This window comes from Mauremys mutica, chromosome 20, assembly GCF_020497125.1.
Source record: "Mauremys mutica isolate MM-2020 ecotype Southern chromosome 20, ASM2049712v1, whole genome shotgun sequence".
Lineage (NCBI taxonomy): Eukaryota > Metazoa > Chordata > Testudines > Geoemydidae > Mauremys > Mauremys mutica.
In genome coordinates this window covers 19,456,459-19,483,137 of record NC_059091.1, presented here as the reverse complement: position 1 = coordinate 19,483,137, position 26,679 = coordinate 19,456,459, and the positions used below count along the sequence as shown (strand labels likewise).

The 26,679-nt window shown below is 63.8% G+C and overlaps 1 protein-coding gene across 2 annotated transcripts in view; it reads right to left on the bottom strand.

The window, feature by feature from the left end:
• Window positions 1-1,751: 1,751 nt before the first annotated feature.
• PKN1 (protein kinase N1) overlaps window positions 1,752-26,679 on the bottom strand; it is a 47,584-nt gene continuing 22,656 nt past the window's right edge. Inside the window, exons 1-22 of one of the 2 annotated variants that reach the window (XM_044994495.1) lie at window positions 25,455-25,587; window positions 23,461-23,758; window positions 18,781-18,926; window positions 17,879-17,993; window positions 16,434-16,579; window positions 15,037-15,250; window positions 14,604-14,804; window positions 12,809-12,918; window positions 11,821-11,964; window positions 11,369-11,444; window positions 10,826-10,985; window positions 10,242-10,344; window positions 9,536-9,609; window positions 8,669-8,735; window positions 8,269-8,360; window positions 7,942-8,118; window positions 7,313-7,375; window positions 6,967-7,043; window positions 5,905-6,047; window positions 5,410-5,517; window positions 4,925-5,005; window positions 1,752-4,470 (exon numbers count right to left, since the gene is read on the bottom strand). In XM_044994495.1, coding sequence (XP_044850430.1) covers window positions 4,267-4,470; window positions 4,925-5,005; window positions 5,410-5,517; window positions 5,905-6,047; window positions 6,967-7,043; window positions 7,313-7,375; window positions 7,942-8,118; window positions 8,269-8,360; window positions 8,669-8,735; window positions 9,536-9,609; window positions 10,242-10,344; window positions 10,826-10,985; window positions 11,369-11,444; window positions 11,821-11,964; window positions 12,809-12,918; window positions 14,604-14,804; window positions 15,037-15,250; window positions 16,434-16,579; window positions 17,879-17,993; window positions 18,781-18,926; window positions 23,461-23,758; window positions 25,455-25,499 — 2,844 coding nt within the window. In that variant the 5' untranslated portion in view covers window positions 25,500-25,587 and the 3' untranslated portion in view covers window positions 1,752-4,266. Of the gene's footprint in view, window positions 4,471-4,924; window positions 5,006-5,409; window positions 5,518-5,904; window positions 6,048-6,966; window positions 7,044-7,312; window positions 7,376-7,941; window positions 8,119-8,268; window positions 8,361-8,668; window positions 8,736-9,535; window positions 9,610-10,241; window positions 10,345-10,825; window positions 10,986-11,368; window positions 11,445-11,820; window positions 11,965-12,808; window positions 12,919-14,603; window positions 14,805-15,036; window positions 15,251-16,433; window positions 16,580-17,878; window positions 17,994-18,780; window positions 18,927-23,460; window positions 23,759-25,454; window positions 25,588-26,679 lie in introns of those variants that run through there. The other variant, XM_044994496.1, reaches the window with a different exon arrangement.

Below are 26,679 nucleotides of genomic sequence, written 5' to 3'. Positions count from 1 at the left end.
TTGTAAGAAACATGATTCTCTTCTCCTCCCTCTGAGCCCTGAGCTAGCTTAGACCACGCTGCCCATCACCTCGGCATCAGGCCTTTTATCACTTCCTGCCGAGGGACGAGCTAAGGACAAGGCCAGGAGACACAAGGAGGCAGTTCTGGGCCAGCATGGGTGCCATGAGATGCCCCCTCCAGGGATCACGCCATTGGGAGTTAATAGCTGAGTACAGGCATGCTGGGCCTGTTACATGCATGAGAGGGCAAAACCCTGCCCAGCCCAGCCTGGGCCCCCAGGTGCCCCAGCCCAGCCTAAAACAGGGGCATAGAGAGCTCTGGGCTGCAAGACCTCTGAGCTGAGCCTTGCAGCTGCCAGACTAGCTGGTCACGATGATCCCTTCTCCTCGATTGCTATGAATGAGCTTTCAGGACCAGCCCATGGCTGACCAGCTCAGCGGCTACCCTCCAGCAGTAGGGGGGCTCAGGGTCCGCGTGGGCTTCCGCAGTGGTGGGTGGAGAGGCAGGTGCACCCCACATCCTGGGCAGCTCTTCCAGGGCTCAGCTGTCTGGAGGCAAGACACTAGCGGGAGGTAAGGCCCCTCTGCCCAGCCCCCATGGCCTCTGGCCACTTGCTCCAGGAATGCAGCCACATGGCTGGTTGCTGGCAGCGCTGGCCCAGGAGCACATCTGAGGGGCAGAGCCCCAGCGGAGGTAACTTAGCATTGCATGAGTGGTGTCAATGATCCCCAGCTGGTGTCAGTCTAGGGCACCCACGGAGAACTGGCGACTAGCCCCGCTGGGGAGGTGGCCCTGAGCGTTTGTGCCATGATGCCCCAAGTGCTGGGTGGAAGACCAGGGATGAGTGGGACACTTAGGAGGCTGCTGAAGCATTTGCTGGCGTGTGGAGCGGGTCAGCAGAGAGCTGGACAGATGACAGTACGGGGAGCTCTCGTCTCTGTCTGTATGAACCCACTACCCCATTGCAGCACCAGGGGGCGCTGTGCTGCAGGGACAGGGAGTCTCAGTAGGGGGCGCTCTCCCCTTGCAGATAGCACCAAATCCAATCCCCAAGAGCAGGACTAGGGGACGCTGTGGTCAGTAGGGAGCATTTCCCCTCAGTCAGTGATGACCCCAATGCTCCTGTGGGGCGATAGGGGGCGCTGTGCTGCTGGTAGGTCTACTGCTCAGAACAGACCCCAAACCTAGCCAGGCATGCTGAATAAAGAGCCCCCAGAGCCCAGGCTCCATTCCAGCTCCCTCCATGAGAATCCCCCCTGCCTCCCTCAATCCCCATATAGGAGCATCAGGACTTGGGCATTTCCCCCACTTCCTGTCCCAAACTGCCAGGCACAGGGCCCTGGACGAGCTAAATAAACTCCAGGCCCACTGCAGCACTGCCCTGTTCCCCAGAAGGGGGCGCTGCAGCTGCCATCCCTGCCATGGGATTCTCCTCTCCCCTGAACTCACCAGGTCCGTATTAACCCCTGCTGCACTGAGGCCAGGTGCCTCCGTTGGTTCCTGGGCCGTCTGCAGCAGGTTGAGGGCCCAGCCATGGTGCCCCCACATGCTGCCCAGTCCCTCCGGCTTGTCCCGTCTGGCAGCTTCTCAGCACCATTGTGGGGAGCTTCCTACCCAGCCTTCAATGTGCTTCTTAACCAGGGGGAGGGGAGCATCAGTCTCACAAAGTTACCAGTGGGGAAACTGAGGCACAGGAAGCTTGCCCAAGGTCAGTGGCAGCGGCAGGAACTGAGCCCAGGAGTTCTGGCTCACAGCCCCCTCCCCTCTGCTCAAACCACTAGACCCCACTCTCCTCCCAGAGCTGGGCATGGAACCCAGGAGTCCTGAGTCCCAGCTGCTGCTCCCGAAGGGTTTCCCACAGCGCTGCTTTCGTTGAGGGCTCTTCTAGCCTCCTGCAATGAGACGCCTCTGACAGCTGGGCTGCAACATTTGCTTAACTGGTCTATAATTTACAACTCACATCTCATACCACAAAGGCAGCTGATTGGCTCCCTCTTGCCCCACAGAACACAGCCCGGGGGTTTCCCTGCGGGGACAGAGGTAGTTAAAAGGCAGGCGGGCGGCGGGGTGACTGTAACCTTGAGCCTTTTCTTGGAGCCAGAGCGACCACACCCCAAAGGCTGACAGGCCGGGGTGGGAATGTTAAAGGGGAAACTGAGGCACACAGTGACTCGGCCAGGCACACACAGCAAGTAAGTGGCAGAGCCGGGAACAGAACCCGGAAATCCTGGTTCCCAGCCCCTCCTGCTCTAACCACTAGAGCCCACTCTCCTAGGTCCAGGACAGAACCCTGACTTCTGGCCATATGCCCCTCTTTAACCACTAGACCCTTCTTTCTTCCCCATCAGTAACAGAACCCAGGAGTCCTGATTCCCAGCCCCACCTCCATCACTAGACCCCCCCACCCATTCATAAGCAATGGGCTCGACTCCTGCCAACCAGGATGAGAACAGCCCCTGTTGTGGCAACGCTTCCCTGCATCCCCGGCACTGCGGTGAGGGGCACAGCTCAGCGGGGGCTGGAGCAGCAGGCAGGTGCATGAAGCTCCCATGGGGAGGTGCTGCAGGACAGGGCAGCACCCTGTGGGTGGGAGCTTAGAGACAGTGGCCTCCCCCACATCCCTGGGGATGGGGGTACACAGGGAATCCCTTCCCCCAGCCACTGTGGATCTGCTGTGCCCTCAGCCCTTGTGCCTGCCTGACCTGCCCATGGGGCCAGCAGCCCCCAGCTCTCACCCCAGTCATACCCAGGGAGCCGCCTGCTCCCCTTTCTCAGGGGTGATGTGGCTCCAGCCCCTCTAACCTTCATGCAATGCGGGGGCTAAGACATCGTGCTGAGTGCGGTCAGACAGGTGAGAGACAAGGAAAATGCAGGGAGTGGGATGGGGCTCAGTGCCCCCATACAGCACTAGGGGGCGCTGTGCTACTGGGAGCAGGGTGGGGGAGCACAGCAGGGGCGCTCTCCCTTCACAGTGAGTGCTGACCCTAGAACACCAGCGTGGCACTAGGGGGCGCTGTGCTGCGGGGAGGGGTTCCACTCTCCCTAAAGCTGGAGCCCTGATCAGTCATCGCAGAACCCAAGGTCAAGTCCAGCACCCTGCACCCAGGCAGGGCCACCGGTACCTAGACCGTCCCCGACAGGTGTTTGGCCACCGTGTTCTTAGAAACATGGCCCAGCCCATGGCCAGTGACAGGGTGGGAGCACCAGCTTCCTGGCCAAAGTCCCCTTGGGGCAGCCCCCTGCCACCTGCCTACAGTCCCCATATGATCCCCCTTCCCCTCCAGTCCTAAAACTGTTCTGCGCTGTTGCTGGTGGCTGTTAAGTAGCTGATACAGCCCACCCCAGAGGTGGCTGCATTTCAGTGCCAGGTCAGGGATCCCCCATGCTCTGCCCCAGCGGCAGCTGCCCTCACCAGCTCCTGCATCACCTGGCTCCAGATGGTCCATGATATGAGGCAGAGCCTTCAGGCAAAGGGCTAGGCTGACCTTCGCCTGGCCCTGGGGGAGCAGATGGGCCCAGAGCCATGGGCAGAGGGCAGCTGAACCCTGGGTAGAGCTGCGGTAGGATGGGGGCCTGTGGGGCATAAAGCCCCCTAGCTCAGGGGAGGTTTCTAGGGCCTCAGAGAGGGGCAGGGGCATGGGTCACTGTATGGCAGGGGCGGGAGGGGGACCCTCCTGGGCACCCTTCTGGGACCTGGCCACCAGTCCTCTCCCAGGACCCAACATTGGGTGCCACTCCTCTGCCCTCAGGGTGGCCCCTACTTGCCCCGAGGGACCAGCAGCTCCCCATCCCCACGAGCTTGCCCCCACCTCCCCTCAGTGCCCATCCTCCCCCCACCCAGGATGCAGGGCACAGACCCCTCCTCTCGCTGCACCCACCTCTGGGAGCAGGGAGTGGGGCTTGGCCTTTCACCCACGGCAGCGCCAGGGCCAGACCCAGACCCAGACTGGGGGTAGGAACCAGGGTAGGGCCAGCGCTGAGTTCCCCCTCTCCGCTTGCTGGCAAAACTACAGTGGTCCAAGAGAAAGTCACGGGCAGAGGGGGCAGCCGGGGGCTCAGACGGGGCTGGTTGGCTTGGGGGGCAGCAGTCCCTGGCAGAGACTCCAAGAGATCCACCTCCCCTGTCTTGCTTCTGCAGCCTTGGAGCCAAACTGCCCCCCGAGCACAGATCCGGGCAGGTTCCCCGCCCAGTGAATCCTTCAGAGTCCAGGGGGCGCTGGTGGGAAACCCTCCGTCCGTTCCCGCGGCCCAGCTCTCCCCTGGGCTAGCAGGTGTCCGCGAGGTAGTCGAAATGACGGAAGGCCTCCTGCTCGGCAGCGGTGAGCGGGCGCGGCTCGCGGGGCGGCGTCAGCGCGGGCGCCTCGGCCGTGAACTCCTCGTCGAAGTTGCTGATGTCCTCACGCCCCTTGATGATGGGGACGAAGGGGGGAGGGAGCCGCCGGGCCAGCAGGGCCTCCCAGTCAATGACCTGAGTGGGGGAGCGGAGCAGTGAGCGAGTGGGGGTGGCTGCAGCCAGACTGGGAGTTAGCCCTGCCCTTGGGAACCTCCACCAGGCTAGGCCAGGGTGGCCCTGGCCAAGCCTTGGGCAGCAGAAGGCAGCTGCAGGATGGAAGGCACAGCAGGGGGCGCTCTCCCCTGCCACAATGCCCCCGTGCAGCACCAGGGGGCGCTGTTGTCTAACATGATCTTAGACCAAGGGGGCTGCACTTCATCCTGGATATGGGGAGAGGGGGCATCGCCTCCTGCTGGCTGAGCCAGGCATGGCCGTGCCAGCATCCACAGGGGGCATCCCAGCAGGAGCCAGGCTGTAGCCAGGGATGGGGGCTGCAGAGGAGGGTTGTTCTGTCTGGAGTGGGGGGATGGCTGCAGGGCAGGATGTTTGGGGAAGAAGGAGGGGGGTTAACATGGGGGTGGGGACTGACCCTGAAGAACGGCTGCTTCTTGACGTCCTCGGCGTCCCGCTCGCTGGAGCCCAGGCGACGCTCCGGATTCCTGCGCAGGAGCTGGACAGAGACACAGTCACCCTCCAGCACCCTTCCCCCACCCCACTCTCCATCCCCAGGAACCCCTCCCTGCCCCTGCTCTCCATCCCTGGAGACCCCTCACGCCCACTCTCCATCCCCAGGGGAACACAGACACTGCACTGAGCCACCCTTCCTGATCCCCACCCAGAGCAGAGCCCTGGAGCATGTGGATGGCTTGACCGGATGAGCCATATGCTGGAGGGGCAGGAGCTGCTCCATGCAGGGGGCAGGGCCCCAACCTCCCCTCGGTGCCCATCCCCCCCCGGCATCTGGCCCTTCCCCCCAGAGCCCACCCCCTGCTCCAACAGGCCCTTCGGAAGCTGCCCTGTTCCCTGGCCCAGCCCTGGCGTGTGTGTGATGGGGTCAAGGCCTGGCGCACTCACCCGGCGCATGACGCCGATGGCCTCGGTGGACAGGAAGCGGGGGTACCGCACCTCGTCATTCACGATGCTGTCAAACACCTCCTCCTCGTCATCGCCTGGGAATGGGGACTGCGGAAGGAGCCGGGGGGGTGGGTCAACGTCCTCCCAGCTCAGAGCGACCCCCAGTGCAAACCTGCCACCACCCTGCCCCGAGCGCCCCCCCAAACCCCACTGGCCTGAGCCCACGCACCTCAGCCCTGACCCAGTCCCCCACCCTGAACCAAGTGCCCCCCACCCCATGCCCCCTGCCTGAGACCCAGCCCCTCCCCCAGCCCAAGCCACACCCCCTCCCTCCATTCAGACCCACCCCCCATCCTGCTGGGAGCACCCCTCTGAACTAGTCCTCACTCTGGCCCCTCCTCCACCTACCTGCCCCTCCAACTGCCCTCCCCCACCCCCACCAGCCCTGGGGTGGCCATGTGAAGGCCCAGGAGAAGACCCTGCCCCCCGACTCACCTCCCCCACCAGCATCTCGTAGACCAGGACGCCCAGCCCCCACCAGTCCACGGCGCGGGTGTAGGACGTGTCTGTCAGCACCTCGGGCGCCAGGAACTCGGGGGTCCCACAGAACGTGCTGGTGCGGTCGCCGTAGCCCATCCCTGAGCGGGGAGGGGAAAGGGTTAAAACCTGGGGTCCCCCCCATGCACTGAGCAACCCCCCCCCTCGTAGAGTGGGGGCTACGCCCGGGGCTTCCTCCCAGCTCCCTGGAGGCCACAGACCCACCAAGGCTCCTGCCCCCACTACCCCCCCTTCGACTGCCCCCAAGCTAAGCAGGGTCAGTGCATGGAGAGAGCTCCCAGAGAGGGGGTGGAGGCTCAGCAGGGGGTGCTATCCCCTCAGGCAGGGCTGGCCCCAATACTCCAGTGCGGCACTTGGGGGCACTGTGCTGCAGGGGGTGGGGTGGGGGCACTATCCCCTCAGGCAGGGCTGGCCCCAATACTCCACTGCGGCACTTGGGGGCGCTGCGCTGCAGAGGGTGGGGTGGGGGCACTATCCCCTCAGGCAGGGCTGGCCCCAATACTCCAGTGTGGCACTTGGGGGCACTGCGCTGCAGGGGGTGGGGTGGGGGCACTATCCCCTCAGGCAGGGCTGGCCCCAATACTCCAGTGCAGCACTTGGGGGCGCTGCGCTGCAGAGGGTGGGGTGGGGGCTCAGCAGGGGGCGCTGTGCTGCAGGGAGTGGAGGTAGCGGCTCAGCGGGGGGCACGGCGCTTCCATCCCCCTGCAGCCAGATACGCGCCTCTCCTTCACTTCCTGTCCCAAAGCGCTGCGTCCCCTCTGAGTCCTACAGCTGCCACGTCCCCCCACGGAAGTGGCTGCACTCCAGCACAGGGTGAGCCACCCTCATATAAGCAGCTTCTATGTTGCACCCTAGAGGTGGCTGCATTGCAGCAGCAGGTGGAACGGGCACAGAGACCCCCAGCTGCCTAACGGGCCCCAGTGGCAAAGTATCTTGACACTCACACTTAACTGCCCCTGGTACCCCACCCCGCTCCCTTGCCCTGTGCCCAGCACCCACCTTCCTTGCACAGGCCAAAGTCTGCGATCTTCACAAAACCCTCCTTGTCCAGTAATAAATTATCCAGCTTCAGGTCCCTGAAGGAGGAGGGTGCGAGGGTCAGTTTGTGCAGGCCAGCAGGGAGTCCGGACTGCTGGGATCTATCACCAGCTATGGGAGGGGACTGAGGTCTAGTAGTTAGAGCAGGGAGGGCTGGGAGTCTGGACTCCTGGGTTTATTCCCAGCTATGCACAAAATCTCTTCCCGGCTGTGTGCCTCAGTTTCTCTACCTGTACAGCAGGGTGCAGAGCAGGGAGCCCCATGCTGGACAAGGGAATGTTCCCCCCTCCCCCGTTGAGTCTCTTACCTGTACACTATTTTGCGCTCATGAAGAAACTGCAATCCGAGGACGACGCAAGCGGCGTAAAACCTGCAGGGGACGATAGAGGCGGGGGTGGGTGTCAATGCTACAGCCTGTGCTGGGGCAGCCCCTCCCTGCTGGCTCTGCCATACAGAGCAAACCCAGCCCAGTGCGGGAGAAAGAGCGGGCTGGGAGCCCGGACTCCTGGGTTCCATTCTTAGCCCTGGGAGGGGAGCGGTGTCTAGTGATTAGAGCAGGGGGCTGGGAGCCAGGACCCCTGGGTTCCAGGCCAGCTCTGGGAGGGGAGTGGTGTCCAGTGGTTAGAGCAGGGGGCTGGGAGCCAGGACCCCTGGGTTCCAGGCCGGCTCTGGGAGGGGAGTGGTGTCCAGTAGTTAGAGCAGGGGGCTGGGAGCCAGGACTCCTGGATTCCATTCTTAGCCCTGGGAGGGGAGAGGTGTCTAGTGGTTAGAGCAGGGGGCTGGGAGTCAGGACTCCTGGGTTCCAGGCTGGCTCTGGGAGGGGAGTGGTGTCCAGTGGTTAGAGCAGGGGGCTGGGAGCCAGGACTCCTGGGTTCTAGACATGCTGGGACTGCCAGCAAGGCCCTGTGGGCTGGCGCGTGGCTGCCCCGCACTCACGTGGCCCGCGGCTCAGTGAAGACGTCTGTGTGGATGTGCATCATGAGGTCGCCGCCGGCCGTGTACTCCATGACGAAGCAGACATGCTCGGGCGTCTGGAAGCAGGCGAAGAGGTTCACCAGGAACGGGTGCCGCGAGCTATTCACCGTCTCGAAGATCCGCTTCTCGCACATCAGGCTGCGGGGGAGGGGGGACATAGGCAGGGGTGGGGTGAGGGAGACGGTTCCCCAGGCCCCCAGCCCCTCTGCCCCCAGCAGGGGTCTCCAGAGGGGACTGGCTGGATCTCCATGGCACCGGGGGGGGGAGGGGGGGGTGCCGGGCACTCACCTCTCCACCTCGTCCCGTGCCACAATGTCCCCCTTCTTCAAGGCTTTGATGGCGTAGAGCTCCCCTGTGCGGCTGTATTCGGAGAGCAGCACCTGCAGCCACACATAGCCGGCGTTAGGGGCCGCACTGCAGCTGGGGGCCAGGGTTCATGGGAGGGGAGTGGGGTCTAGTGGTGAGAGCAGGGGGCTGGGAGCCAGGACTCCTGGGTTTTCTCCCCAGCTCTGGCAAGGATTCATGGCACGACTGGGTGCAAATCACTTGTCTGCTGGGAAGGGCCTGGATGGGGTGGGGGGCACTTTAGCCTTCCCGCCACACACACAGTGGTGGGGGCTGCAGACGAATGAGTGGGGGGGAATCTTTGGGGGATTGCTAGGGGGGTGGGGCTGGGTCCAAAACTCACTTTGCCGAAGTGCCCGCGTCCCAGCACGGCCAGGAACCTGAAGTCATCCAGCGTCAAAGGCGTCGTCCTGGGGGGCAGAGGCAGAGTGAGAACCGGGCACCGCTGCGGCTGGCAGCCGGTGTGCGGCGGGGAGGGACCTGCGCACCATGGGGCAGGGAGTCCCCTTACCCCTCCCCCGGCCCAACCCTGAGCAAGGGGGGCTGCGAATGGTGCCCACCTAATCCCCACCCCCTCTGGGGAGAGAAGGGCCCCAGGAGGGGAGGGGCTGCTCGCTTCACCCCTGCCCCCCCCACAGCCCGACCCCCTCTGTCAGCCAGCTCTGGGCCGTGAGAGCCCCTGGTGGAGGCTGAGGGGGACAGGGTGGGACCGTGGGGATGGGGTGACAGTGCCAGCAGGGGTCCCAAGAGGCAGCTCTGGGGGCAGGAATGGGACTGACAAGTGGGTGTGGGGGCAAGGCAGGAAGTGGGGGAGAGGCCTGGGGGTGTGGAGGGGTGGGGCCAGCAGGTTGGGGAGGAATTGGGTCAGCAGGCAGGAGAAGGGCTTGTGATGGAGGGGCAGGGCTGGCAGGTGGGGGAGGGGCCAGTGATACAGGGGTGGGGTCAGCAGGTGGGGGAGGGGCTTGGCATGTGGCAGGTATCAAGCTGGGTGGGGCTCTGTTGCCAGCCTTGTCCCCGGAGTGGCTGGGAGGCTGGAGCAGGGCTGGGGGAAGGGGTCTCCCCCTGCCCTGGGGGCAACCTCCAGTGAGGGGCGTGGGGGGACAGCGGCTGGGGGACAGTAAATGGGGCTGGGAGGGACCCTGTGGTCTCTGGGGCTGGGCAGGCATGGGTGGGGGAGATGGGGGGCAGCATGGGGGCAGGGGTCCCTCACCTGTGCAGGGCGCTATTCCCAGGCCTTCGGGTGTCTCCTCCCGGCACCAGCTCCTCATCTCCTGCTTGCGGGCTCTGGGGGACAGACGGGGGTGGGGGGTCAGGCAGACAGGTGCTCACCCAGCCCCCTCACTGCCCGCTGCACCAGGTGTAGGGGGGGAGCTGAGATGGCAGCACCATCCCATGGCAGCACTGGGTGGTGCCAGAGGCTGGAGGGGTCAGCAGGGTCTATCCTTCCCCACTGGGGTACAGAGGGGCCCAGCCATGAGGCAGGGAATCTCCATCTACAACCCCCTGCTTCATCATCAGGGTGCCCATCCCCATGGACTCTGGGCGCAGCTGATGGCAGCCCTGGCAGACAGGAGGGAGCGAGAGTCGGGTCCCCAGTCGCTGGCGGCAGCGGGCCCGTTCCCTCCCCTGGGCTCTGACTGCAGGGAGCCCCGGGGTCTGGCACTGGTTCCCCGTGGGGCTGGGTGTGGGCTGCTGGGTCCCCATAGCTGGTGCTGGAGCCTAGGGTGGGCAGTTCCCTGGGTCTGGCACTGCTGCCTGGCGATGGGTGGTTCTCTGTGCCTGATGCCGGGGACCCGGCCCATCCCCGCCATCCCTGGGAGCTGCTCTAGGCACCGGGCTGGCGCCTTGAACCCCCAGCTGCCTGGAGCTGCTCTAAGGGACAGGACCAGCCCCCCACGTGGCAGGGGGAGTCTTACCAGCGCGCCCCTCTCCGGTCGCTCCCCGCCATCGGCCGGCTGGCCTGGCCGCTCCTGCTGCGGCTTATCAATGTCCAGGTTCAGCTTCTCGATGGAGAAGTCTCTGCGGGGCAGGGAAGGCGGGGGTCAGAGGGGAAGACCCATGGGATCCCCCCATAGTCCCCTCCCCCCAGATCCCCGGAGCAGCTGGAGCTGGGCTGGTGGGTCTGACGACAAGAGGTAGCTGCCCCCTTGTGATCCCCCCCTGTAAGCATTTGTGGGGCGGGCCGGGCAAACCTCCTGCCCCTTTCCACAGCTGGGCGGTGAGGCACCCCCAGGCTCCTGGCAGTATCTGGGCTCTTGCCCCACAGATCTGGGCCCCCCCCCATCACCCCTCTGGGGGGCAGCTTGGCCAGCCTGCCGGGGGTGTGGGGCCTGTCCCTCTATCCCTCCACAGCAGGGGGCTGTCCCTGGGGGCCCTGCCCAACCCCCACAGTCCGGGCCCCAGAGCGAGGGCAGAATGAGCCCCCCAGGGGGCCATGCCAGGTGCGGTGAGCTCCAGCCCCCCACTCCTCCCGCTGCCCCAGGGACCCCCAGGGGCTCACCTGGCCAGGCCATGGTGGCCCTCAGAGCCGGGCCCGGTGGGCACGTGGGCCGAGGGGCTGTAGGCGCCGGTGGAGCTGGTGGTGGGCAGGAGGCGCCGCAGCAGCCGCACCCAGGTGGCGATGTCGATGTTCATCTGACGGGCGCGCAGGAAGGCCTTGCCTGGGGGATCAAAGGTCACGGTGGGACTGGTCCCCCCCATACCTCCAGTCACCCCCCAGATCTGCTTTAGGGCTGGGAATGCAGCCGAACCTGGAGCCTCAGCAGCAAGAGGCTTCAGTGCCCAGTGCCCGTCCCCTAGGGGGATATGGGGCAGAGCCCAGTGTCAGCCCCCAAGGAAGGGGGAGGGGCATAGGGGCAGAGCCCACCCCCACAAGGAGGAATGGGGATATGGGGCAGTGTCAGTTCCCAATGGGGGAGGGGGACACAGGTTGGCACCCGATGCCCACCCATATCTCTGGGCTGGGGAGCTCATGCAGGACCCCCCACCCCGGGGCGTGGGCCCTGCATTTGGGTCCTGCCCCCATCTCCCCCCGAGACTGCACCTTGCTGCTTGGAGAAAATCTTCTTCTGCCTCTGGAGCTTGGGGATGCGCTCGATGACAGGGTCAAAGAAGGTCACCTGGGGCGGCAAGAGACCGGGGTGAGGGGCTGGGCCCGGGGCGGGGGGGGCCAGGACAGGGTGAGGTCACTGCACTCCCCCAACACTGCTCTGTTCCCCAGGGCTATGGGGAAGCTCCCACCCCCCAGTGCACAGGCCCCCCTCCAGCGAGCCCATGGGGTGACTGGCCGTGTATGGAGGAGTCCAGGGGCCCAGGGGCTCCCCCCCCCACGCCAGTGAATTTACCTTGATGGGTGTTGGGAAGGGGACACGGCCAGTTCCCCTCACCCCGGGTTCTGTTCCCTGCTTCCCCCTTCCCAGGACTGCTCCCCACTCCTTCCCCCCAGGGCCTGCTCCCCCTCCCTTTTATCCCGATCCCGCCCCCTGCAGGCATCACCTCGGCTAGCAGGGTGCCCTGGGGCTCCAGGTCCAGGTGGATCTCGTGGCGTTGGTTGTCCAGGAAATCCTCCAGCTTGAGGTGCTTCAAGGCACAGAGGCTGCGGTAATCCCGCCAATACACCGAGATCTCCAGCTCCCGCGCCTGGGGGGCAGAACCAGGGGTGAGAGAGGCCCCAGGGCCCCAGCCAGGGCTATGGGGCAGCTGGGGGTGGGGGGCAAGGCAGTGCAGAAGCCCCACCCACCACCTGGCAGCTCCACCCACAATGCCCCCCAAAGGAGCTGGATATTTGGGCTAAAATGTCCAGCAGTAAAACAGCTCCCAGCACTGGAGCCATCATTAGGTTCCAGTGTTAACAGTTTCCCACTGACATGGGGCCATTTTAACCCCTTCCACTAGCTGTTTCTGCTGTGGCTCAGCTGAGTTTCGGAGTGGGGGGGGCGACTACAACTCGGTTAGAGCTAGAGTGCGGACGGGAGCTGGCTGTGCCCTGCTAAACACTTCGGGCTGGGGGAGGGCCCGTCCACACTACAAAGTGTGACAATGTTGGAAGCAGAATCAGGGCTGGTCCATGTTGGAACCAGGTGCCCTAATGCGCTTAAGAACACAGGGTCCAGGGGGACAGAGCAGCTGAGCACTGGAAGCCCAGCTCCGTTCACTTACCAGGCTTGGAGCCCGGCAGTGCAGCAACCAGGCTGCTGGGGGTCAGGACTCCCGGGTTCTATCCCCACTGCTGGGAAGGGAGTGGGGTCTAATGATTAGAGCAGGGGGGGCAGAGGGCCAGGACTTCTGGGTTCTATCCCTGGCTCTGGAAGGGAAGTAGGGTCCAGTGGTTACTGCGGGGGGGGGGGGGGGGAGTGTTGAGGGTCAGGACTCCTGGGTTCTATTCCTGGCTCCACCTCCCTCAGCGAGGCTCATCTGATTCAGGTGCATGGCTGCCCGTTGACCAGACCCAGCGTTCTGGAGCAGCAGGGCCTGACGCACTCACCCTCTCCAGCTTCAGTGCGAAGGTCTGGTTCCAGGCCTGCTGGCCCACAGGCTTCCAGGCCGTCTGCCCCGTCACAGTGTTATCCAGCTTCAGCACGGCGCTCACCTCATCTGCGGGAAGAGGCGCGTGTTACTCCCCAGCCGTCCTACCGCTGCCTCCTCGGAGCTGGGCCCTGCCGGCCCAGCATTGGGGAAGCTCCCAGCACACAGTGCACGGCTGGGCAATCTTTTTGGCCCGAGGGCCACACTGGGGTTGCAAAACTGTATGGAGGGTTGGGTAGGGAAGGCTGTGCCTCCCCAAACAGCCTGGCCCCCGCCCCCTATCCAGCCCCTCCCACTTCCTGCCCCCCTCAGAACCGCTGACCCATCCAACCCCCCCTGCTCCTTCTCCCCTGACCATCCCCTCCTGGGACCCCCCGCCCCTAACCACCCCCTGGACCCCACCCTCTATCCAACCCCCCTGCTCCCATGACTGCCCCAACCCCTATACACACCCCCGCCCCCTGATAGGCCCCCCCGGGACTCCGACGCCGATCCAACCACCCCCTGTTCCCTGATCGGCCCCCTCAGAACCTCTGTCCCATCCAACCCCCCTTCATTCCCCATCCCCTGACCCCTATCCACATCCCTGCCCCGAGACTCCCACGCTTATCCAAACCCCCCCACACACATCTCCCGTCCGCCCCCCAGAACCTCTGCCCCATCCAACCGCTCCTTGGTCCCTGTCCCCTGACTTCCCCCCAGGACCCCCCCATCCCTTATCCAACCCCCCCGGCCCCGGCTCCCTTACCATGCTACTCAGAGCAGCATGTCTGGCCACTGTGCCACCTAGACACGCTGCTGCGCTGCCCTGCAGGAGCATGCAACCCTGCCACCCAGAGCGCTGCACGCGCGGCGGCGTGGCTGCGAGGGAGGGGGGACAGTAGGGTAGGGGCCCGGGGCTCAAGGGCCGGGCAGGATGGTCCCGCAGGCCGTAGTTTGCCCACCTCTGACATAGTGGGTACCACGGTAAATGCTATTATGCCAATAGCTACCAGGGGGTGCTGTTACACAGCCCGATGCTCTTTGCATGCGAGTAAGTGTTCAGCCTTGGGAGACACACTGCGTGTTGCTGGTGGCACTGTCGTGCCCATGCTTCGCGGAGAGCTGCTGCAAGTGGCAGGGGAGTCTGGTCCCAGCCTGGGTCTCTCCAGCGAGAGTCAGTGCTTGGGGCAGAGTTGCTTCCTGGGCATCAAGAGTTGGCGCAGGGCTGTGGTCCTGGGTTGCCTTGAATGCTACTGTGCCCACCTCTGCCCCAGGACTGGGGCAGAGACAATAAATTAATTCCATTGAGGGACTCCCCAGACTCTGTGTCATGATTTCTCCCCCAAGGGGAAACCGCCCTGCGGGGAGTGTGCCTGGGTGATAGTGCCAACGCCCTCCGAATGCCTGCCAGCTGACAACTCCTTACAACCACCCCCTGCCCCCATCAACAACCATCCTCCGCCTCCAAGTCAGCCTTGTGCTGAGGCAGACAGAGTCTAATCCATCTCCCCCTCCTTTACCCCACACAGCACCCCCGATCCCCTCCCCCATCCCCTCTACAGCACCCCTCCAATTCCCTCCCACATCCCTCTGATCCCCCTCCCCTGCAGCACAACACCCTCCTTCGGTCCCCTCCCTCTGCAGCAATCCTACGGGATCCCCTCCCCCATCCCCACCTGCATCCCTCCAATCCCCTCACCCAATCCCCGCTGCAGCACAACACCCCACCCCTGGGTGTTCCCAGTCAGCGGCTGGGCACCCAGCTCACTCACTGCTGAAGTCGTCGGATTTGAGGATGGTCCGGCCACTCAGGCTGCCGCTGCGGCTGTAGAGCCCCCGCCCACTGCGGTTCATGAAGGAAGGGAGCGCCTCGCCGGGGTTGTTGCAGGGCAGCGAGACGGCACCACCACGGGTCCGACCAGGCACCGACTCCAGCAGCCCACTGCAGCCCAGCAGCTGCACCTCCAGCATCCCTGGAGAGTGGGGGAGTTAGAGCAGGGGGCTGGGAGCAGGACTCCTGGGTTCTGCCCTGGCTCTGGGAGGGGAGTGCGGACTAGTGGTTAGAGCAGAGAGGAGCTGGAAGCCAGGACTCCTGGGTTCTATTTCAGCTCTCTCACGGACTTGCTGTTCCTCGGGAGGTATCTGGGGGCTGGTACTGTGGGACGCTAGGGGGCACTGCCCCAGGGAGCTGGTACCTTGGTGTACCTGTAAGGGGCGAGGGCTTGCAGAGAGTGCTGTACTGGTTGTGCTGGTAGGGGGCGTTGTTGCGGGTGCTGAAGGCGGATGAGGTGGCCATGATCAGCTCCTCCTTGATGATGCAGCCCTTGGGGTGATCCTCGGGCAGCTCCCCCAAGCGCCGCTCCAGTGCCAGGCGCAGCAGGTCCAGCTTCTGGCTCGACTCGGTCAGCTTCGCCTGGGCCTGCAACGGGCACAGTGTGGGCACGGCTCCAGAGACCCCCTGTGTCCCCACATGCACTCACTCTGCCCCCCGGGGCCCCCAGGCACCCTGGCCCTGCGCCCACAGATAAACCCCAGGCCTGTGCACCAAACCACCCCCGATACCCCCTGCTCCCCCCGACAGCCACCTCTGCTTGCTGCCCTGGGACCCTGTCCTCCTCAATGGCCCTGTGGAGGGGGGATTAGAGGGGGGGAGCAGTACCTCAGTGATAGCCCTGCGGGGGGGGGGGGGTTGAGGAGGGTTCGGGGGGGAGTACCTCAGCGATGGCCCTGCCGGAGGGCGTTAGGAGAGCCCCGGGGGGAGGGCAGTACCTCAGCCATGGCCCTGCAGCATGCGGGGGAGGGGGGTTGAGGAGAGGCTGGGGGGGGCAGTACCTCAGTGATGGCCCTGTGTGGGGGCGGGGGGGTTGGTTCAAGGATAGGCCAGTGGGGACAGTACCTCAGCGATGGCCCTGTGTGTGGGGGGGGGGTCGAGGAGAAGCTGGGGGGGGGCAGTACCTCAGCAATGGCCCTGGGGGGCACTACCTCAGCGATGGCCCTGCGGGGGTGAGGGTGAGGAGAGGCCGGGGGGGGGGTGCAGACAGTACCTCAGTGATGGCCTCAGCGATGGCCCTGTATGTGGGGGGAGTTTGAGGGGAGACTGGGGGGGGCAGTACCTCAGCGATGGCCCTGCGGGGTCGGGGGCGCAGAAAGTACCTAAGCGATGGCCTTGTGGGGGGGGTGAGGAGAGGCCGGGGGAGGCGCAGACAGTACCTCAGTGATGGCCTTGCGGGTGGGGAGGGTGAGGAGAGGCTGGGAGGGGGCACAGACAGTACCTCAGCAATAGCCTTGCGGGGGGGGGGGGGGTGACGAGAGGCCAGGGGGGATGAGACGGACAGTAGCTCAGCGATGTCCCTGTGTGTGGGGGGAGTTCGAGGAGAGGCCAGGGGGGCAGTACCTCAGCGATGGCCCTGGGGCGGGGGGGCGCACAGACAGTACCTCAGCGATGGCCTTGCGGGGGGGGGGGGTGACGAGAGGCCAGGGGGGATGAGACGGACAGTAGCTCAGCGATGTCCCTGTGTGTGGGGGGAGTTCGAGGAGAGGTGTGGGGGGCAGTACCTCAGCGATGACCCTGCGGGGGAGGTGGGGGGGGGCGCAGACAGTACCTCAGCGATGGCCTTGCGGTCCGGTGTCCTGGCAGAGCCCAGCAGGCGCAGCACGTTCTTGGCCCCCTCGGACACTGCGTGCTCCACGCGGAAATGATGGCGCAGCTCCTCGATGCGCAGCTCCATGCAGCTCAGGTCCAGATTCCCTGTTGGGGGGGACAGTGCTGGGTCAGACCCCTGCCCTGGCTGGGGAGCTCCCGGCTAGGGGTCGAGGGGCAGACCCAGAGGCCCTGCCCTGCAGCCATAGAACAGTGGGCAGGACTCCTGGGTTCTATTCCGACCATCCAGCCCTGGAAGTGGAGAGGGAGCTGAGTTTCATGACTGTGAACTCAAACAGCCCCCATGTCCCACCCCAGAAGTGGCTGCATCTCAGCACCGGGAGAGAGGTCCCTGTATAACCTGTCTCTGTGCCGCACCCCAGAGGTGGCTGCACATCTAGGAGCTGGGGCGCATTCCAGTGTCCTGTCCCATTGACCCCAGCCAATTCCTCTCCACGGGTCTCAGCTCCACGGGGCTGACCGGTGAGCACCAGGCTAGGAATTAACGATCAAAGCCAGGCTCACTGCTCCTTGGGGGGCTCTGGAGAGAAGGGAGGGCCTCCCCGGGTTGCCGCCTTCCCTGCCCACCCTGCATAGCACTAGAGCTGTGCCCCTGCTCCCCCCACAGCTGTGCCTGTCCCATGGGCCTGGCTGTAGCCAAAGCTGCCACTGAGCAGCGTTTGGGGGTGGGGGCGGGGGAACGCAGCTCGGGAAAGGCCAGGCCTGGAGGGCTGGGAAATGGGCTGCAGGAAACGGGGTGGCTGTGGATGGGAGCGGGGGGGGGGGCCTGCAGGGGGCCCAGTGGGCCTGCAACGATGGTCCGGCTGGCATGTGGACGGGTGCAGCTCTGGGTACAGGCAGCAGCAGGGGGCTGCCAGGGTGACGGGTGCTTGGATCAGTAAAACGCCCTGGTGCAGAGCTGCCAGGAGAGGGGCATTGGCAGAACCACCTGGGATTTGTTGTGGGGAGAGGGACAGAGCCAGAGTTGGGGGGTGGGGCAGCCCAGCTGAGCTACCTGGGTGCTGGGGAAGCCCTGACCAGGGGGATCCAGTGTTAGGGGGGATCCCTGCCCGCTACCCTGTGGCAGGGCCACGGGACGCCAGGGGGCGGGTTCGCTGGATAAACACCTCCCAAGTCGACAGGGCTCCAGGATCTGTACGCCAGGCCCCACCCACCCCCTGACCCACAGCGGTCTAGTGAGCAGGGCCGTGGGGAGCAGAGGATTGTGGGAGTTTAGGCAGGGTGAGTATCTACAGCAGGAGCTTATGGACACACCGCCCCGGCCCCCACCCTGCTGCTCATCCCTCACCCCTCCTTGTCTCCCCACCCCCCAACTACCCCATGCCCCACGGCTCCCCAGCCTATTTCCCCTCCCCCCACTGCCCCTCCCAGCTTGCACGTCCTCACCCTCAGGTGGCACCACGTCGGCCTGCGCGGCTCTGCGGATCTGCATGCGGATTATATTGATCTTGGTCTTGCTGTCTTGCAGCATCTGCTGGGCCGTTTGCAGCAGCTTCCGGTCCTGGGGGGCAGACAGAGGAGGGGGTTGGGAGGGCTGCTGAGCCCAGAGCTGTCTGAGGAGCTCCCCCCCCACAAGTCCGAACCCCCATATCAACGGCAGCTCCCTGTCCCAGCCCAGCCCTTGTGGGGCAAACCCCTCGTACCCCTTGAGGGCTGGATGGGCCCCGGGGAGCAGGATCCCCTCTCCCCACTGTGGGGGAGCTCTGGGGTTGGGGGCATCACCAGCACCTCACCCCTCCCTGCTGCTTTCCCCAGATCTCTCTGCCAGAGCCACAACACTGTCACTATCCCTAAGGGAAACTGAGTCACACAGTGGGGACGTGTCTGGGAATAGCAAGGCGTCCCTTTAAATAGTCTGTCAGTCCTCGAGTGGTGCTCACTGGGTTCTGTGCCATAGCAGCGGGGTGGGGAGAGCTGGGTCCGGCCTGTGCCATGGGGGAGCAGCTTTGGCTGGGCAGGGGGTGGCTGATTATTATTGGGGGAGATACACACAAGGGGGAGAAAGAGAGAAGGGCTGGGGGCTGGCAGAGAGCCAGGGAAGGGAGGGGGCTGAGGATGGCAGGGGACTGGCGGGGGGGGGGCAGGGGCCAGGGGCCAGGCAGGGGAGGGTGGGATGGGGGGCAGGGGCCAGGCAAGGGAAGGTGGGATGGGGGGCAGGGGCCGGGGCCAGGCAGGGGAAGGTGGGATGGGGGGCAGGGGCCAGGCAGGGGAGGGTGGGATGGGGGGCAGGGGCCAGGCAAGGGAAGGTGGGATGGGGGGCAGGTGGAGGAGGGGGCGGGACCCCTCACCTTGGTGGAGCCATTGGCGTACATCTGGATCATGTTCTCTGCCCCCTGCTTCACCTTCAGCTCAATGTTCAGCTGCTTCTCCAGCCCAGCCAGGCGGTGCTTGTTGGCGGCCGAGCGGCTCAGGCTGTTGGGCGACTGGGGGGCATCTGCAAGGGGGAGAGGGGAGGGTCAGCAGTGCCCGGCAGGGGGTGGCCCTGCCCCTCCAGGACCCAGGACGGGGCTAGCAGGGGGCTACGGGTCAGGCTTGAGGGGCATCAGCTGAGCCAAGGTGTCTAAATGCCTGCTGGGGAGGGGGGTCGTGCCCCCCGGGGGGGGGCTGGATGAGGCGGGGGAGGGGCACTCTCACCGACCTGCCCCCATCTCTGCTGGCAGGTCCCTCACTGGGGCTGGTTCCGGCCCTGCCACGCTGGCTCCATTCCCAGGCTCACATGGGTTAACAAGAGCATCAGTCCTGGCCCACCCCCAAACGGGGTCCACACCCAGGGAGAAGGACAAAGTAATGGACTCCCCAGCTCTGCCAGTGCCCCTCAATCCTGACCGGCAGCTCCCTGCTAGCCCAGCCCAGGGCTCCCCACACATAGGCTATCTGGGGGATCTGGCCCGCTGTCCAGAGGGAGTTTGACTTAGGGTCACATTTGAACCCAGGGCCCTAAAGACAAAGAACCCATCCTGGCCCCAGGTGCCTTTACCCTGCAGGCGTGGGGGAGGGATCACCAGTATCTGGCTCTTGGGGGAGAGTTGCTGAGAGCTGAGACAGGAGGTTTCTCTCCTTCACTTGGCTCAATGCACCTAAAACATCTCATTGAGCGGAGAGGGTCAAATCCCCCTGTGCATGGGCTGACTCCTGCCATGCCCCACCCCAGAGGCAGCTGCATTTTTTGCACCAGGCAGGGAGTCATAGAATCACACAAATGTCAGGCTCGAAGGGTTCTCGAGAGCTCACCTAGTCCATCCCCCTGCACTGAGGCAGGGCCAAGTAACCCCAGCCCGTCCCTGACAGGTTAGTCCAACCTGTCCTTACAAACCTCCAATAACAGGGATTCCACAACCGCCCTTGGTCACCTGTTCCAGGGCTGAACTCCCCTTGGACTTAGAAAGTTTTGCCCAATATCCAACCGAAATCTCCCTGCTGCAGATTAAGCCCATTGCCTCTCGTCCTACCCCCCGGGGACATGGAGAACAACGGATCCCCGGCCTCTTTGTAACAGCCCTTAGCATATTTGAAGACTGTTCTCAGGTCCCCCTCAGTCGTCTTTTCTCAGGCTAAACATGCCCAGCTTTGAACCTTTCCTCACAGATCCGGTTTGTTAAACCTTGGATCATGTTTGTGGCTCTCCTCTGGCCTCTCTCCAACATGTCCACATCTTCCCTAAAGCGAGGCACCCCGAACTGGACACTGGACTCCAGCTGAGGCCTCCCCAGTGCCGAGCAGAGTGGGACAGTCACCTCCCATGGCATACAGACGACACTCCTGTTAATACACCCCAGAATGAGATCAGCCTTTTTCACACTGTTGACTCATATTCGATTTGTGATCCGCTCTAACCCCAGCTCCTTTCCAGCACTTCGCCTGCCTAGCCAGGTATCACCTGTTTTCTGGTTGTGCATTCGATTTTTCCTTCCCGAATGAAGTACTTTGCACTTGTCTTTACTAAATTTCATCTTGTTGATTTCAGGCCAATTCTCCAATGTGTCACGGTCATTTCAAATTCCAATCCTGGCCTCCACAATGCTAGCAGCCCCTCCCAGCCTAGCGTCAGACGCAAGTTTTATCAGCACACTCTGCACTGTTACCCAATTCATTAATGAGAATATTGACTAGAACTGGGCCCAGGACTGACCCCTGCGGGACCCACTAGACACGCCCTCCCAGTCTGACTGCGAACCATTGAGAGCTGCTCTTTGAGGACGGTATTTCAACCAGTTGTGCACCTACCTTATAGTATTTGTATCTAGACCACATTTCCCTAGCTTGCGTATGTGGGACTGTGTCAAACGCCTCACTAAAATCAAACCGTATCACATCTACTGCTTCCCCCCATCCACTTGGCCGGTAACCCTGACAGAGAAGGAAATTCGGTTGGTTTGCCATGATTTATTCTTGACAAATCCATGCTGCCTATTCCTCTTAACCCGACTGCGCTCTAACCGCTTACAAACTGACTGGTTAATAACTTGTTCCAGTGTCTTTCCAGCTATCGAAGTCAGGCTGATCGGGTGCTCCGTTCCCGTTAAAAGACAGGTACAGTGTTTGCCCTTCTCCCTCCTCTGGGACCTCCCCAGCCCTCCAGGAGTTGTCAGAGATAATTGCTAATGGTGGTGTGATTGCTGCTGCTAGTTCCTGAAATAGGACGAATTGCACCGGGCCCTGCCGACGTGAATACTCCTAACTTCTCGAAATATTCCTTAACCTGATCATTCCCTGGATTGGCTCATGTTCCTTCCCCTGATTGTTAATATTAATTGTGCTGAATATCTGCTCTCCATTAATCTTTTTAGTGAAGACTGAAGCAAAACAAGCATGAAACGCCTCAGCTTTCTTGATGCCACTGGCTGTTTGCTCTCCTTCCCCGCTAAACAGAGGACCTGCGCTTTCCTTCGTCATCTCTTGCCCCTAACGGATTTAAAGGATCTCTTCTTACTGCCGTTTATGTCCTTGGCTAGATGTAAATTCATTTTGCGCCTTAGCCCCTCTGGTATCGTCCCTACAGGCCTGTGCTGTACTTTTGTTCTCCTCCTGGGCAATCTGTCCCTGTTCCCATTTCTTGTAGGTTTCCTTTTTGATTCCCAAGTCGTTAGCGAGTCCCTGACGGAGCCATCTTGGCCTCTCCCTATTCTTCCTCTCTTGCCTTCAGCTCAGGATGGTTTTGCAATTGCGCCTTTAACACTGGCTCTTCATCCTGGAGATTTTCTCCTGATTGCCCTGATTCTGCTGCTCTCTTTCCTCAGAGTCCTGAAATCTGTTAGTTCCCGATCGCTTCCACTCAAATCGCCTTCAGATGCAAAACCAATTTGGTCAGAATCCCGGGCTGCCCACCCTCCACCCCCACGGCACTTCCTCCGCTTCATGGAACAAACAGCTGGCCCCAGCACATCCCAACAGTTGACTGGAAATTCTGTGCTTTGCCGTGTGCGGGAGGTGACGATCCCATTCCGACCAGAGCGTGTGTTTGGATAGTTCTGTGATTCCTTCTAGAAATGCCTTAGAGGAGACCCGCCACCAGGGCAGCGCCCCCTCCCCGTTTATCTTTACCCAGAGACTCTCAGCTGGTCTGACGGCCGCCTCCTGCTGGCCCTCAGAGCAAGTCTATGTATTCTTGTGTAATGCACCAGCTTCCTTTCCCCTGGCCTGGCCTTCCTGAACAAGCTGAACCCCCGTCCCCACGCCCCAGTCGCGAGACTTATCCCACCACATCTCTCTGAGGCCGATTAAGTCATAATGAAGCAGATGGACTTTCTCGGTGGCAGGGAGGCACTCGGGGCTGCTGGGCTGGGAGGGGCTGTTGCAGGCACAGGATAATTTGTTTTTCTAGCTTAATAGAGGAAGCAGCCGTGTCGCTTCCTGCCTCGGACCCCCCGGCTCGCGCCGCGATTCGCTGCTGGGGCAGGTGGCACGTGGTGGCTTCCTGTTATGAAATCCCAGTCGTTGGTACAGCCCTGGCACCGCACAGGGGCCTGGCACTCAGGGAGCTCAAGTCAGACACTGACGGGGGTCAATTCCCAGCTGGATGGGGAGGAGGAAGCTAGTGAAAATGCTCCTTGGGAGGAGCTGTGGCTGTGACCCACAGGGTCTGCACTGCCCCCTAACCCTCCTTGGGGCCATCTCAGCATTGCAGCCTGGATCCCCATGGCAGAGCAGTTCAATGGGCCCATCTACCCTGGTATCCCGTCTCTGATGGTGGAGGCTGACAGCTATCGCAGAGGCAGGCAAATCCCCACAGGGATGGGGGAATCCACTCCCAGGGCCGAGCCCTCCTGCCCCCGGCAGCTGGAGAGCTGTACAGAGCTGCCCCACCCCAGAGGTGGCTGCATCTTGGCACAAGTGCTAACACTATGACACCACACCACGGGGCAGGGGTGGGGGCTCCCTGCCAATCCTGTGGGTGTTCAGAGGCCTCCATTCCAGCCCCATACACCAGACAAACCCCTCAGCCTGTTTGAATCCTGCCCAGCCCTTGGCCTTACTGAGACCTAGTGGCAGGAAGTTCCACTGACCAATGCTGCCGGGTGATGGAGACTCCCCTGGGTTCTGTTCAGCATTTGCTGCCTTGTGGTTCCCTTCCCTGCTTCTTGCATCGCATCTCAGGAGGAAGAGTAGTGCCCAGCCCCCTGATGAACCCCAGCCACTAGTGGGGTCCGCCTGGCACCTGCCTCCTCTCCAGGACAGACAGCCCTGAGCTAGCAGCACCCCAAGCCCTCCTAGCACTCGGAGCACTGCGCCTTTACCCTGCAGGCGTGGGGGAGGGATCCCCAGTATCTGGCTCTTAGGGGAGAGCTGCTGCGAGCTGAGACAGGAGGTTTCTCTCCTTCACTCGGTTCAATGCACCTAAAACATCTCATTGAGCCCCCTGGCATTGACCCCCTGTATGACCCCCGTGTCCTCCAGCAATGACCCCTGCTCCATGCCCCCCAATGACCCCTGCATGTCCTCCCAGCCCCCGCCATGCCCCGCCCCCTGACCTTCGCTCTCCTCCGGCTCCTTGACCATGATGTGGGCGTCCAGGTGCTGCAGCCGGCAGTGCAGCTGTTGCAGTTTGCGGTCGGAGCCGCGCAGCAGGCTCTCCACGCTGGCCAGGTTGCGGCGGTCGGTGGTGGCCCGGCGCAGGTTCTCCGCCCCCTCCTTGATCTTCAGCTCCTTGCGGATCTCGCGGCGGATCCGCTCCTTCTCCTCGTCCAGGCGCTGCTGGACGCTGCTGGCCGCCAGGTCGGGGCTGGGATCAAGCGTCAGCTGCTCCAGGAACGACCAGCTCTGCTCGCCCTGCGGGGGAGAACGCGGGTGAGGGGCCTGCAGCGCCTGGCCCTGCCCCACCCCCATGGCTGTCCCCCGATAGCCCCCTCCCTGCCGCCCACCCCCATGGCTGTCCCCCGATAGTCCCCTCCCTGCCGCCCACCCCCACGGCTGCCCCCAAACAGCCCCCTCCGGGCCGCCCACCTCCACGGCTGCCCCTGATAGCCCCCTCCCTGCCGCCCACCGCCACAGCTGCCCCCCAACAGCCCCCTTCAGGCTGTCCACCTCCACGGCTGCCCCCCGACAGCCCCCTCCCTGCTGCCCAGCCCCACAGCTGCCCCCAAACAGCCCCCTCCGGGCCGCCCACCTCCACGGCTGCCCCCAGATAGCCCCCTCCCTGCCGCCCACCGCCACAGCTGCCCCCAAACAGCCCCCTCCGGGCCGCCCACCTCCACGGCTGCCCCCTGATAGCCCCCTCCCTGCTGGCCACCTCCACGGCTTCCCCCTAACAGTCCCCCTCCCCTTTACAGCCTCCTCCCTGCCCCCCCTTGGCAGCCCCCCAATAGCCCCTGCCCTGCCACCCACCACCACGGCTGTCCCCTGACAGCGCCCTCGCTGCCACCCACTGCCATGGCTGTCCCTGATAGCCCCCCTTCTGCTGCCCACCCCCACAGCTGCCCCTCAATAGTCCCCCCTGGGCTGCCCACCCCCACGGCTGCCCCCTGACAGCCTCCACCCCCAACAACCCCTTCCCTGCCACCCACCTCCACAGCTGCCCCCCGACAGCCCCTCACCCTGACAGCCCCCTCCCTGCCACCCACCTCTACGGCTGACCCCAACCCTTGTCAGCCACCCCTCTAGACTTCTGCATCTGCTGGCCCAACGGCCCCTCAATCCCCCCTGTGCTCACGGCCTCTCCCGCCCCATCCCAGCCCCCTGTCCCGAGCTCAGTCGGGGTCTGGGCAGCGCCCGGCGCTACGAGGACCCTGATCTTGGTCGGGGTCTGGGCAGTGACCGGGGGGTGGGGGGTGATCCCAGTTGGGGCCTGTAGGCCCTACTATAATATGGACAATACCAGCTCCTCTCTGGGCACAGAGACGGCTGGGAGAGGGTCTCTGGGGAGGGGTCAGGTGTGGGGGGCGGGGGTGTCCTCTGGAAATCTGCATCCAGGATCCAGCCCAGCTGGCTCCCGGCCCCACTGCCAGTGGGACTTCCACCCCTCCCACCCCAGGGCACTCGGTAATCAGCCCTGGCGCTGCAGCCCCCCACCCCCCTGGGACGTGGCACAGCCGGGGGGGAGGCTCCTTAGTTAACAACATGCCACCCCGGAGCTGCCATGGCCTCTCGGAGGATCAGCGGGGGGGCTGACTAGAAGATGGCGGCGTGGGGGCCTAGGTGGGGGCGGAACCCTGTCCCTTCCTCTCCGCCCCTCCCCCCTCGGCCGTTTGCAGGCAGCTGGCGCAGTAGCAGAAAAGCACCGTGCCCCCTGCATGGTGCCACCCAAGTACCAGCCCCACCCTGGCTCCCATCCCCCACCAGGCCCGCACGGTGCCCTGCCTTGCAGAGCCATATTTTATTTTATGGGATGAGGGTTGGCTGATTCCCCCCCGAGGGGGAATCCCACAGCCCCTTTGCCAGGCTGGGCCACCCTCCCCGTCTCCACTGTGCCAGGGCAGCGGGACGGGGGCAATTTGTGCCCGCCTGGGGCTCCCACCCAGCCGCGTACCTCCAGATCATGCTCAGAGCAGGAGTCTGACTCGGAGAGCGACATCCTGGCCCCGGGGGGATCCAGGCCGGGCCCCCCGTCCGTCCTTGGGTCCGTGCGCTGGGCCACACCCGGCCTCCTGCCGCTCAGAGTCTATCCCCCCCTCCCTTCGTGTCACAAAACCACTTCCCTTCCCGCGCCTCGCAGCACTGCCTCCAGCCACCCGAGCACCGAGCACTGGGCCTGGATCCGCCCCCGCCAGGCCTGGGCCAAAAGGGTTAACGGGGGAGGGGGAGACTCCCACAACTGCAGCCCCCCAGAGCCAGGCTCAGAGCTTGGCTGACCCCCAAATGCCCCCAGGGACAACCCGCTGAGTGCCCGCCCCCAGGGACCAAACGGCCCCACCCCACCCCTCCAGAAGTTCCCTGAACCATGCCTTGAGTGGCTGCAAACTGCACCCCCCAGACAATGCTCCCCCCCAACATGCTGCCCCCAACTCTGCACACAGGACGCCTTGACAATGGCCAAGCTCCCCCTAGAAACATCCCAGGGCAGAGCCCTCAGGGCCCCAAAACTGATCCCAGCTGAACAGCCCCATGTGTCCCACCCCAGAGGTGGCTGCATCTCAGCACCAGGTGAGGGATCCCTGTGTAGACAGCTCCCCTGTCCCACCCCAGAGGTGGCTGCATCTCAGCACCAGGTGAGGGATCCCTGCGTAGACAGCCCCCCTGTCCCACCCCAGAGGCGCCTGGGGGGTGCACTCTTCCTTCACCCTGATCAACTCTGTACTAGAGACCCACCAGCCCTGCGCAGGCCTTTCTCCTGTCCACCGACTCGGAGCCAGAACGGGACCCAGAGCATGGGGGTGGGAGCGGCTCCTTCCCCTTTTCTGGCCCTCTGTGAGCAGCTGTCGCAGCAGCTGCTCCCCACGTGCCACCCGAGCCGTGGGGGATGTTGAACAGACACGGGAGGCGGGGGCAGATTGGGTAACTCAGCACATCAGTGCAGCCAGGCTAGGCCTTGTGCCCACCCCAGCTGGCCGCACCTTGCTGCACAAGGGCCCTGCTGCCCTGTCCCCACCCCGGAGCTACAGATGGGCCCCCGTGCGACATGGGACGGGCTCGCCACTGGGCACTGAGCTGGAACACAGGACACCTGGGTTCCATCCCAGGCTCTGCTGGGTGACCCTCCCGCCTCATTCCCTGCAGCACAGCGCCCCCTAGTGCCACACTGGGGCACCCCATAT